This window comes from Lampetra planeri, chromosome 43 (assembly GCF_965212315.1).
Source record: "Lampetra planeri chromosome 43, kcLamPlan1.2.h2, whole genome shotgun sequence".
NCBI classification, from domain to species: Eukaryota; Metazoa; Chordata; class Hyperoartia; order Petromyzontiformes; family Petromyzontidae; genus Lampetra; species Lampetra planeri.
The window spans coordinates 5,288,859-5,302,184 of NC_136149.1; the positions used below are offsets into that span (position 1 = coordinate 5,288,859).

Here is a 13,326-nt window from a genome sequence, read left to right on the forward strand (position 1 = left end):
TCAGCCTCAACTGAGTAACGGTTGTGGTGTGTGAACATCGCCACTGGGGAGACAAAGGCGACCGGGCGTGGTGAATCCAAGTCCTGGTGGAAGCCGGGTAGTAAAGCTACTCCATAATAAAGTAGTTTTTGTTGTATTATTGTGGGTTAGATCGCGTGAAAATAAATGCGTCGTTAAAGCCGCCACCATCCCGGTGGTGGTAATCACCAGCGAAACGTCGTACTCGGATTGTAAAGGCTGTGTGGGTCTACTCTCCAACAACGGGCCCGTGTGCTTGAGCAGTAACTAAATGGTGGCGGGTTTAACGACACATTCATATTCACGCGATCTAACCCCCCCCCCCCCATCAAAAATAAAAACAACATCTGGAAGTTGATTTAGATTTATTTTGCGGATGATCACAGAAATAACAAAAGAAACACGAAACAAACATGTAAGAGGACAGTGTAGGTCATTAAGGAATATTGCAAGTTGAACCTGCCAGTTGGCCAGAATTGGTTTTTAAGCAAGCCCGACTCCACTGATGAGACATTGAACGTCGAAACTGGTCCAGGGTTTTGTTGCAATAAACGCAAAGCTGCTCAAAAACAACAAAAAATCACTCCCAGAAAGAACAAAAAAGAGTCCGTGTGGCCGGTGTGATGTGTAAACAAGCAAAACAACTATACTGTATTATCTTTTCTTTATATATAAAAGTCTCCGCGCGCGCTTGTGAGGGATTTGTGAAAGCACGGTGGGCCGTTTGTCCATTTCTCCACCAACATAATTATAAGAGTCTTGCAAAAGTCCAAAAAATTAGAGAAAGTGTGGGGTAAATAGTTGATATAAAAGGTTTCCGAAAATTGTCGACCACCCCCCTCAAAAAACATATTTACCCTCGCGTAGGTATATATACCTACACACCCTACATACAACAGAGTAAGTAGTATCGATTGACTTTGGAGTTGTATCTACTGACTGTACGGTAGTATCTACTGAGCCAGTAGTAGCTACTGACTGTATAGTAGTATTTACTGACCGTAGTGGTATATACTGACTGTTTTTGTATCTACTAACTCTATATAGCAGTATCTACCAACTCGATAGCAGTATCTACTATCACTAGAGCAGTGCATACTGACTGTGGTGGTACCTGCTATGATTACAGCAGTGCATACTGACTGGTGGTACCTGCTCTGATTACAGCAGTGCATACTGACTGTGGTGGTACCTGCTATGAATACAGTAGTACATACTGACTGTGGTGGTACCTGCTATGATAACAGCAGTGCATACTGACTGTGGTGATACCTGCTATGCTTACAGCAGTGCATGCCGACTGTGGTGGTACCTGATTTCACTATAGCAATGCATACCGATTGCGGTGATACCTGTTATCACTACAGCAGTGCATACTGACTGTGGTGGTAACTGCTTTCACTACAGCAGTGTATACCGACTGTGGTGGTACCTGCTATGATTACAGTAGTGCATACTGCTGTTATGGTACCTGCTATGATTACAGCAGTGCATACTGACTGTGGTGGTACCTGCTATCACTACAGTAGTACATGCTGACTATATAAAAATATAAAAAGGAAATTTGTGAATGTGTGTCTGTTCGAAATGTTTAGCATACTTCCCAACATGCAACAAACTTGAAATTTGGCATGTGGATAGCTTCCAGACTGTACACAATGCAAAACGTATAAAAATAGACTGTTGTATTTGGGGGGGGGGGGGGGGCGCAATAATGGAAATCTATTGCACGGCAAGTGAGCGGTGACGTCAAATCTGTGATGGACTAAACTATGAATTTCCATGCGAAGAACGTGTACACCTGCTAGTCTTTCTTCTTCTTATGTATAAGTCTCCGCACGTGCGCTTGCGAGAGATCTGGCTTCCGAACGGTGGGGTTAACTTAGAAAAAAATTGCCAGCTAGCATGCCCAAAGCCCCGAGGTGGGAATAGGCTCTTCCTTTTTCACGTCCGTCACCTTTAAATGAGTAAAATTAGCGTTTCTTGGCGATTTTTTTTATAACATATTAAATTCGTTGATGATTTCTTTAATTATTTCCCTTCACCCCGCGCTGGGTGACAACGCAACCAGCTGCACTTACGCACAATGCCCACTATGTTGCCCCCTAGCAATCCACACGCACCATCGCCCAAGGTAAGTTGAACACTGTTGTATTATATGCATTTATATCAGACGTAAGTCACAAAATTAGTCTTATAAGCATTTATCTAATTACACTTTGCACTGCTCACATGGGTTGCCCCTAGCAATGCACACATGCAGCAAAAACACACCAAACACGTTAATTCTTCACAGTGTGATGCCCTCTTCTCCCCAACCCATCCCAATGATACCCCAATGTGTCCTGAAATTGCTATAGAGCCGCTACATTTTATTATGATAGCACTTACATGCCATTATTGTTGCGTGGCCAGGGGGAGCAGCCCAGCCCCCAGCCTGCCAACGTGACACCTCGGCGGGCTGGCAAATCGACGCGAGGCCGGAGCCTCTGCACGGGACTAGGCCTCACCACGGTATTCTGTCTGCTTACTAGTTTGTGCTATAGATTGCATATATACTGCGATACAGCCAGCATATACTACTGTAGTGCTAGCAGGTACCAACACAGTATGCTCTGCTGTAATCATAGCAGGTACCACCAAAGTCAGTATGCACTGCTGTAGTGATAGCAGGCACCCCCACAGTCGGTATGCACTGCTGTAGTGAAAGCAGGTACCACCACAGTATGCACTGCTGTAATCATAGCAGCGACCACCACAGTCACTATGCACTGCTGTAATCAAAGCAGGTACCAGAATCCGTATGCACTGCAGTAGTTAAAGCAGGTACCACCACTGTATGCACTGCTGTAATCATACCAGCTACCACCAGTCAGTATGCACAGCTGTACTGAGAGCAGGTTGCACCACAGTATGCACTGCTGTATTAATAGCAGGTACCACCACATTCACTATGCACTGGTGTAGTGAAAGCACGTACCACCACAGTCAGTATGCACTGCTCTGGTGATACCAGGTACCACCACTGTCAGTATGCATTGCCTTTGTGATAGCAGATTACACCACAGTCACTAGGCACTGCCGTCGTGATACCAGGAACTACCACAGTCGGTTTGCACTGATGTAGTTTAAGCAGGTACCACCACAGTTCGTGTGCACTGCTGTAGTGAAATAAGGTACCACCACAGTCGCTATGCACTGCTGTAGTTATAGTGCATACCGTCGATGTATGTGTGCGTAAGTCGATGTGTGTGTTAGTCAATGTGTGCGCGTGGTGTGTGTGTGTAGACAACTTCTATTTTTCTATTAAGTTAATTCTTTTCACATTAATAATGCCTGCGTCTAAGTCCATGTGTGCGTGTGGGTCGATGTGCGTGTGGGTCGATGTGCGTGTCTGCGGCGATGTGTGTGAGTCCATGTGTCTGTGTGTGTGAGTCAATGTGTGTGTGAGTCGATATGTCTGTGTGTTTGTGTCAGTCCGTGTGCGTGTGTGTTAGTCGCTGAGTATGCGTCGCTCCATGCAAGTCAGTGTAAGTCCATTTCTTTCTGTGTGTGTGTTTTGGTACATGTGTGCGTGTGAGTCCATATGTGTGTGTCTGTACGTACATCTGTGTGTGTGTGTGCGTAAGTCCATGTGTGTATGTCAGTCCATGTGTGTGTGGCTCTATGTGCGTGTGTGAATCCATGTATGTTTGTGTGGGAGTCTGTGTGTCAGTCGATGTGTGTACGGCAATGTGTGTATGTGTCAGAGTCCATGTGTGTGTATGCGTCGATAGGTGTGTGTAAATTCATGTGTGTGTGTGAGTCTTTGTATGTGTGTGTGAGTCGATGTGTGTCTGTAAGTCGATGTGTGTACGTGGGTCCATGTGTGTATGTAAGTCCCTGTGTGTGTGTCTTAGTCGATATGTCTGTCTTTGTAAGTCCATATATGTGTGTAGGTCAATGTGTGTGTGAGTCTATGTACCATCGGACACTCCACCCTCACAACTCCCAATTGGTGATGGGCCATTTGTGGAGAGAGTGCAGAGTTTCCCATACCTTGGCAGTGTGCTTATGACCAGCTCCTGTTTAACAGCAGAGGTCTCACTCCGAATCAGTCGAGCGGCATTATCTTTTCATCGGTTGCGTAACGCTGTGTGGAAGCTACCTGGTCTATCACTCAGCACGAAGCTTCAGGTCTTTTCGGCCACGGTCATTCCCTCCCTTCTCTACGCTTGCAAAACTTGGACCCCCCTATTGGAACATCTTCGCCGGTTAGTGTTCTGCCTCACGGCAGGTGTCTTTCCTCACGGCAGATGTGGGGCGTATGTACACAGGAATTTCCTGTTTTTGATGCTAAGTTTGGTCACGTGACCAGGAAGTTGCGATTTAAGATTCCCGCTCAACCACGCGGGCATCGGCCATTACACACATAATTCAAGATGGCGGCACACATCGCGTCCCAGTGAAGCCAGCTGCAATTGTCCATTGTGGGACTTTAAGAAGCATTGTCTGTAAGTTCGTTTATGTTCTTATAATATTGGCAATGCTGTTATAATGTTAGAATGACCGTTATAATTATGTAAATGCCTTTATAATGCTGTTAAATTGTTATGATAAAATACGAGGCCTATTTAACAATGAAGCCTGCAACTTGCCTTGTTGTGACTGTTACCTGTAATCGAATAAGTCGAGTCAAACTTGTACCCAAGTAACTATATTGCGATCTTGAGAGCAAGGACGACAAAATGTCTCATTCATAGTGCAGTGTTATGTGTAGTACTGTACATCTGGGGTGCAGTGTGATGATTACATGATGTGCCTTTATGTAACACAGTAGCTTATGCTCTTGTATAGCTATTCAGTGGTAATGTAGGTGCCTGGTCCATCCAGGATCCATTGTTGAGAAACATGTTATCTAAGACAATGGTATGATGCTGTGGTGTTCATTCATTGTGTTGGTGTTTCCGGGTATTAACAGATGCTGCATCTGTGCTGTTTTCTTACCAGTTTTACCTCGTTCAATTCAATAAATGACGTTTGGAGTCGGATGTTCATCCTGGCTCTGAGGGTTTATTGGACGCGAAGTTAACTACTCAGCTAGCGGTGCAATGCAGCGCACAGCGAGGCCGATACAGTTAGAAACATTTAGGATGGCCTGCCTACGATCCATCCTGGGGTTAACCAGGCTGGATTGTGTGAGGAGCTCACAAATTCTTGAAAGATGTGGACAAAGTCCCATCGGTGAGCTCCTCCGGCAGGCAAGTCTGCGTTGGCTGGGTCATGTAGCACGCATGCCCAGCCACCGCATGCCTAAATAGCTTTTGTTCGGCCGGATCGAGGTGGCTAAAGGGGCGCGGCACGGGCTAGAGAAGAGATGGAGTGATGTGGTACAGAAGGACGTGGAACTGAGTGGACTTGCCGATGACTGGTACCAGCGGTGTCAAGATCGGCCTCTGTGGAGGAGGCTCGTGAAGGACGCTACTGGGCAGTTGGAGACAGTCGCCCTCCAACAACAATGGAGGGCGGAGGAGCGACGCTCACAACAATGAGCGGAGTGCCGGGTGGCTAAAGCACAGCAAGTTGGCACGGTAGGGGGCACAGGTGGTGCATCAGCCAGTCGTCTCAGTCAGTCGACCGTGGCATCTGGGTCTGCCCCGTGACCTCCTGCCAGCGGGCGTTCGACACTTCACGTGGCCTCAAGGTGCACATATCCTGGCACAAGCGTTGTGCTGACGTCACTGCCACTTAGTGGTGAATGGCGGTTGTTGTTGTTGAGTCTATGTATGTATGTGTGAGTCGATTTGTGTGTGTAACTACACGTGTGTGTCTAAAGTCGATCTCTGTGTGTGAGTCCATATGTGTGTGTGTGCGTGTAAGTCGATGCGTTTCTATGTGTGTGGGTCGATGTCTGTGTGTGTGAGTCCATTTGTGTGTGTGTGTCTGCCTTTGTCGCCCGGGCAACGCCGGGTACTTTCCGCTAGTCTTATATATAAAAAGGACATTTGTTAATGTGTGTCTGTTCGAAATATTTAGCATACTTCCCGACATGCAACAAACTTGAAATTTGGCATGTCGGTAGCTTCCGGACTGTACACAATGTAAAAAGTATGAAAATAGACTTTTGTATTTTGGGGGGTGGGGGAGGGGGTAAATGACCATGAAGTCAACCCACATACAGGACTGGCGAGAATCGATATCTGGTGAGTGTCTGTGGTATCGATTAAACGAGAATAGGCCGATTCTAAAGAAATCTATAACCATCAATTCCTTTGCGAGATTCAAAGAATCGAATCTTGGCACGCGAGCATAAGTTTTTAAATCCTTTATATTAAGTTCACTTGCTTGCTTGCTTAGGAGCGTGCAAATCTTTCGGTCGTTTTTAACCCACTTCCCGTGATCCAATCGAGCTGACATTTTCCACACAGACTCGTTGTGCGTGACAATTAATGTTCGTGAAATTTTTTTTCCAAAATTTTACACTTTTGTAATGCGGGCGTAAATGGGCGGATCGGATGTGACGATCCGAGAGGGAGGAGTCAGGATCACGTGGGGGGAGATGTTATAGCGGGGAGACAGGAAGACATCTGGGTCAGTCGGGGGAGTGAAGAGTGGAGAACACGTTGGGTGGTCGCCGTGCCTCAGCCTGATGGCTGAGGGGCTCATGACGACGCCAGCCAGCGGGGTGGAAGAGAGAGTTGGGGATAGAGACAGAGAGTGGCGAGATCGCCACAGAGGCCACGCAGGGCGGAGGTTGGAGAGTGGCGAGATCGCCACAGAGGCCACGCAGGGCTGAGGTTGGGGAGTGGCGAGATCGCCACACACGGTAAGACTCGGCACCGCCAGCCAGCGGTGACCGAGCACGGAGGAACGAGGAGCAGCGGTGGAGCTGCAGTGAGGGCAGCCGGAGGACTGCACAGGGGATCTGCAGCGGAGCTGCAGGAGCGAGGAGGCTACGGGAGCGAAGGCAGCTGTGGAGCTGCCAAGCGGGGGAGACTCTGAGCGAGGGCCGTGTGGGACAAGTATAAGAACCCGAATAAAGGACAACGGAGACAGACCCGTGATCGAGTCCTTTTTTACTTTTTAACCCACTTCCCGTGATCCAATCGAGCTGACATTTTCCACACAGACTCGTTGTGCGTGACAATTAATGTTCGTGAAAAATTTTTTCCAAAATTTTACACTTTTTAGGACAAAAATATTATATTTAATTACCAATTGCTTAATGCTGCCATGCAATCATCTGACCCATAGGTGGCAGCCATCTTAAGCCAGAGGACGAGAGGACTCTAGCCGCCACGCATATAAACGATTTATAGTGAAAAACTTAGCTTTTACGGGTTATACTTGTTTTTTCCACTGCGCATTGGGTTTTATTTTATTTTTAATTAATGCAGTAATGATTAAAGTATTCTTTTAATTTGAATGTTTTTAAGTTTTGAGAAGTTTTTAAATATATTTTTCCCCCGGGCAACGCCGGGTACTTCCCGCTAGTACCAGTATATATCGACTCTATAGCACAAAGTACTCACCTAACAGAGTGCCGTGGTGAGGCCTAGTCCCGTGTAGAGCCCCTGGCCTCGCCTGGATTGATTGCCCAGCCGGCCGAGGCTGGGGGCAGGGCCGCTACCCCTGCCCACCATCCCCCCGCCCACGCTACAATAACACGATCTAAGCGGTATAATTTTAGTATCTACCGACCCTATAGTCGTGAGTGCACACATTGGGGTGGGGGGGGGAGAGAAGAGGACATGACACTTTGATGAATTTACCTCAGCGTTGCGTGTAAAAAAAATTGCATTTTGAACGTGAATGAGAAATCCCCCCCACCCTCCAGCGATGGCGTGCGTGCGTTGCCAGGGGCAACTCCTGTCAGCGTTTGGCGCATGTGCAATAGCGTGCTTTGTCCCGCGCCGGGCGGCAAAAGTAAGTAAATAAATACAAACCTCACTAGATTGTTAATTTAACTACTTTAAATTTTACGGATGGGAAAACGGAATAGCCTATTCCCACCGCGCGGCTGAGGGCATGCTGGCTGGCAAAAAAAATGTATACGTCATCTCCAACAGAGAGCCAAATCCCTTGCAAGCGTGTGTACGCAGACAGAGGGACAGACTGACGGACGGCTGCTTGCGTTGTGGCAGAAATGTCGTGAGAATTATTTTATTATGTTTTATTTTTATTATTTCCATTCTACGTGACTTTACCGAAAGAATCAAGACGATACAAAGAATGCCTTTCAGAGGTTAGAAGATTTCCCTTCGCCATGCGCTGGGTGACAATGCAGCCAGCTGCACTTGTGCACAATGCCCACTACGTTGCCTCCTAGCAATCCACACGCGCCATCGCCCAAGGTAAGTCGCACACTGTTGTATTTATATGCATTTATATCAGACGTAAGACACACAAATTAGTCTTATAAGTCTTCTTGGTTCTTTCGGTAAAGTCACGTAGAATGGAAATAATAAAAATAAAACATAATAAAATAATTCTCACGACGTTTCGGCCACAACGCAAGCAGCCGTCATCAGGTGAAGACCAGGTCTGTCGGGGAGACAGCGTCTGAATGAAACAGCACCAGGCTTGGAGCGTATATTTAAGCTGGTGATAATTATTTTATTATGTTTTATTTTTATTATTTCCATTCTACGTGACTTTACGAAAGAACCAAGAAGATGAATCCCTGCAGTCACGAAAGCTTTAAATCAAAATTTAGTCTTATAAGCATGTACCTAATTACACTTTGCATTGCTCACATGGGTTGCCCCTAGCAACGGACTCACGATCAGCGCAAATTTTAATTCGCCTTACACATGCAGCAAAAACACACCAAACACATTAATTATTCACAGTGTGATGTCCTCTTCTCCCCACCCCATCTTAATGATACCCAATGCGTCCTGAAACTACTATAGAGCCCCTACATATCATTATTATAGGGCTTACATGCCATTATTGTTGCGTGGCCGGGGGCAGCGGCCCAGCCCACAGCCTGTCAAGGTGACACCTCGGCGGGTTGGCAAATCTAGGCGAGGCCGGGGGCTCTACACGAGACTAGGCCTCACCACGGCACTGTCTGCTTACTACTTTGTGCTATAGATTCCATATATACTGATATATAGTCAGCATGTACTACTGTAGTGCTAGCAGGTATCAACACAGTCACTATGCACTGCTGTAATCATAGCAGGTCCCACCACAGTATGCACTGCTGTAATCATAGCAGGTACTACCACAGTCAGGATGCACTGCTGTTATCATAGCAGGCACCACCACTGTCAGTATGCACTGCTGTAATCATAGCAGGTACCACCACAGTCAGTATGCACTACTGTAATCATAGCAGGTATCACCACAGCATGCACTGCTATAGTGAAAGCAGGTACCACCACAGCAGTATGCACTGCTGTAATCATAGCAGGTACCACCACAGTCAGTATGCACTGCTGTAATCATAGCAGGTTCCACCAGTCGGTATGCACTGCTGTAGTTAAAGCAGTTACACCACAGTCGGTATACACTGCTGTAGTGAAATTGGGTACCACCACAATCAGTATGCACTGCTGTAGCTAAAGCAGGATACCACCAGTCAGTATGCACTGCTGTAGAGAAAGCAGGAACCACCACAGTCGGTATGCATTGCTGTAATCATAGCAGGCACTACCACAGTCAGTATGCACTGCTGTAGCTATAGCAGGATACCACCACAGTCAGTATGCACTGCTGTAGTGAAGCAGGTACCACCACAGTCGGTATGCACTGCTGTAGTTAAAGCAGGTACCACCACAGTCAGTATTCACTGCTGTAGCAATATCAGGATACCATCACAGTCATTATGTACTGATGTAGTGAAAGCAGGTCCCATCAAAGTCGGTATGCACTGCTGTAGTCATAGCAGGTCCCACCACAGTGAGTATGCACTGCTGCAGTGATAGCAGGATCCACCACAGTCAGTATGCACTGCTGCTCTGATAGGTTCCACCACAGTTGGTATACACTGCTGTATTGATAGCAGGTACCACCACAGTCGGTATGCACTGCTCTAGTGATAGTAGATACTGTTGTAATGGGCTCAAAAATAGGCGAACACAACGTCTTGGGAGGCAACACTATTTATTGTTAACAGAACGCTCCTAAACATAGGGTTGTGACTACCGACCTATTCTAACTAACACACACCATCACTCACACAGACTCTCGGATACAACTAGCATGACCCAGCCAGGTGGGCTACTGGCTGGTCCGCTGACTGGATGCTTGACTCTTCACGAGGCATATTCACGATGCATCTTCTTTCTTGACACGGGCAGCCTCGAACCCGGTGAGGAGGCTGCTTATATGGGCCTTGGCGTGTCCGGGCCCCCACCCCGGTCACGCCTTCCTTCGAGAACCCTCTCGAAGCTGCTTGTCTGTCCACGTGGCCCCCCGAGGTGCCCCCCGGGCCCCCGGCCTCCACCTTGATCCGGCCACGTGTCCAGTCGGGTTCACTCAGAGTGTCACAGCCTTACACAACCCCCGTGGCCTCACCTACGGCCTCCAGATCCTTGAACCGGCCCTGACGTCATTCCCGCCTCCAGACGGGATGACGTCATGTCTGGGTATGTAGACCCGTCTGGTAGTGACGCTCTCATGCATAGTTACGTCACACGTGTGTGTGTGTACATAGTAGTGACGCTGCAAGTCACTACATTGCTATCGAGTTGATAGTTACTGCTATATAGAGTTAGTAGATACTAAAACAGTCAATATATACCACTACGGTCAGTAAATACTGCTACAGTCAGTAAATACTACTATACAGTCAGTATCTACTACTGGCTCAGTGGAGGAAATCACTGTTCGAGATCTTTTGTTTGCTGATGACTGTGCTCTGGCTGCTGACTCAAATAAAGATCTACAGGACAGTATGGACCACCTCTCCTCAGCCTGCAACAACTTCGGCCTAACAATCAGCACAAAGAAGACTGAAGTCCTATACCAACCTGCTCCTGGGAAACCCTACACTGAGCCAACCATCTTTGTGAATGGGCAAAAGCTTTCAGCCGTTGACAAGTTTACTTACCTTGGTAGTACACTATCTCGCGCTGTGCACATAGATGATGAAGTTAACATCAGGATTGTTAAGGCCAGTGCAGCCTTTGGACGTCTACGTGACTCGGTATGGGAAAGGACTGGCATCAAGCAGGAGACAAAATTGAAGGTCTACCGGGTTGTTGTCTTACCAACTCTTCTGTATGGGTGCGAAGCCTGGACAGTTTACCAGCGCCATGCCAAGAAATTGAATCATTTCCACTTGAGCTGTCTGAGGAAACTGCTGAGGATCAAGTGGCAAGACAGAATCCCTGACACGGAAGTCCTCAGCAAGGCAAATATCCCCAGCATCTACACCTTGCTTGCGAAGGAACAGCTTAGATGGACTGGCCACATGACCAGAATGCCCTATGCGAGACTTCCAAATCAAGTCTTCTTTGGCGAGCTGAGGAATGGCAAGCGAGCACAAGGTGGCCCCAAAAAGCGCTACAAGGACACCCTGAAAGCTTCCTTGAAGAGCTTTGGATTCGACCTTAAAAGCTGGGAATCCCTAGCACAGGACCGACCTGCCTGGAGAAGAAAAGTACAGGACGGTGCAGTCCTCTGTGAGAGTAGGAGACGCTCCTGTGCTATCTTGAAGAGGCAGCAGCGCAAATCTACCAAGGAAGGACGTGTGGCTGCACCTCAGAGCTCTGCATCCTCCCTGACCTGTCCAGTGTGCCACAGGGAATTCCGGGCTCGGATTGGCCTCTTCAGCCATTTGCGCACTCATCAAAACCCAACATAATGACAAACGTGCCTTGGTCATCATCAACTTTGATGGACGAACAAGAAGAAGAAGAAGACTACTGGCTCAGTAGATACTATACTGTACAGTCAGTAGATACAACTACAGAGCCCACTGGGCTTTCACAATACCTTAGTGTCTGTGTATGTGTAGTGACGTAGATGGGCCACACTTACCGGCAGCGGTAGACGGGGCCCATCCAGAGGGGGTACCTCGTACCGCCAGGGGAGGGGCTGCTGTGTCAGCCCAAGAGGGGAGGGGCTGCGGGGGGCTCAGGATCCTAGACAGCTAAGCCCCTCGCCGCTGGGGGCTCAAGATCCCAGACAGATAAGCCCCTCGGCGCCACCAACGAGGGGGGGGGGGGGGGCTAAGGTGGTTCTGGGATCTCACGCAGCCCCACTCCTCGATGGGCAAGGGGCATAAAAGGGGACCTCCCCAGCCGATCTGGACCAGTCGCAGCCGAAGAACCAAGACCAGCCAGCTTAGGACCCTGGACCCCCTCGCCCCACTGTCCTTGTAAGGGCCGGGACGCTGTGCGGGCCAGTGGTGGGACTCTGGGACTCCCGGCCCGACACTCTTGTAAGGGCGAGGTCCAAGGAAGCCAGAATCTAGACCCGCACCTTGGCTGGGTCGGGTTAGGTAGCCTCCCCTAGGGTAATCATAGCCGGAGGACCCGAGAGCGTAACCAATGTCAGGCACGCTAGAAGTAGGCTGTGTCCCTAGGCTGGATCAGGACTGTGGGTGTGGTGTGTTGTAAGAAAGAGTCGCCTCTGCAAGTGTCTCCAGGACCCATTACACAAACGAGTGGCTATGGCTTTGGTCTTGTACGTCTTTTTAGTGCAAGTTGAGTTAGTGTAAAAACAAAAAAGTGCATTCACCCCCGCTTGGGTATCAACAGATGACACTGACGTCCGCCCAAACTCGTAAACAGCTGCCACCGGCATTTGTTGCAATTTGAATTTCAATGTAACAAAATGTCGACAAGTGGTCTGCGCTACTACTCTATTCTGCTGTCTTTATCTTGGATCTTCACGTATTCGTCGTAAGGGATATCATTATCCCTCAACCTGTAACGAGAGGCAAAACATTACCGGTTGCTTTAACATACGCGAGAAGACGTACAGAAATAAATGTTTCGTAAGAATACACACACACGTCTTCTATAACACCGCAGCATTATTGTATACGAACAGCAAATGTATAACTTTGGACATTCACGCAGATATGTACCATGCCATGGGAATGCCCTATAGTTAATTTATCATACGTTTGCTACATCTTTATTATTACATCGCATTATCGCGAAAGGTGGTGGCGGTTTAGGGTGGGGGGGAGCCTTCACCCAGCAGTGGATTGAACATGACTGATAATTTTTGTTTATTTCATTTGTTACACGGTTGATCCCATTTAGCCAGATATCTGCTATTTTACAATGGAGATCCGCGGCGTACGAACACAGCAGCAACAGCAGCAACAACAAGACAAAGACACGTGAAGGCCAACATTGTACA

The 13,326-nt window shown here is 47.9% G+C and overlaps 1 protein-coding gene across 2 annotated transcripts in view; it reads right to left on the minus strand.

Annotated features, from left to right (window-relative positions):
- Positions 1 to 7,056: 7,056 nt before the first annotated feature.
- The window catches only part of LOC144732620 (nucleotide-binding oligomerization domain-containing protein 2-like), a 33,804-nt gene continuing 27,534 nt past the window's right edge, over positions 7,057 to 13,326 (minus strand). For both annotated transcript variants that reach the window (XR_013588218.1, XM_078614116.1), the window contains exon 13: positions 7,057 to 12,882. Coding sequence is in view for 1 of the 2 variants with exons in the window: in XM_078614116.1 (XP_078470242.1) it covers positions 12,813 to 12,882 (70 nt within the window). In the remaining variant the exon portion in view is untranslated. The remainder of the gene's footprint in view (positions 12,883 to 13,326) is intronic.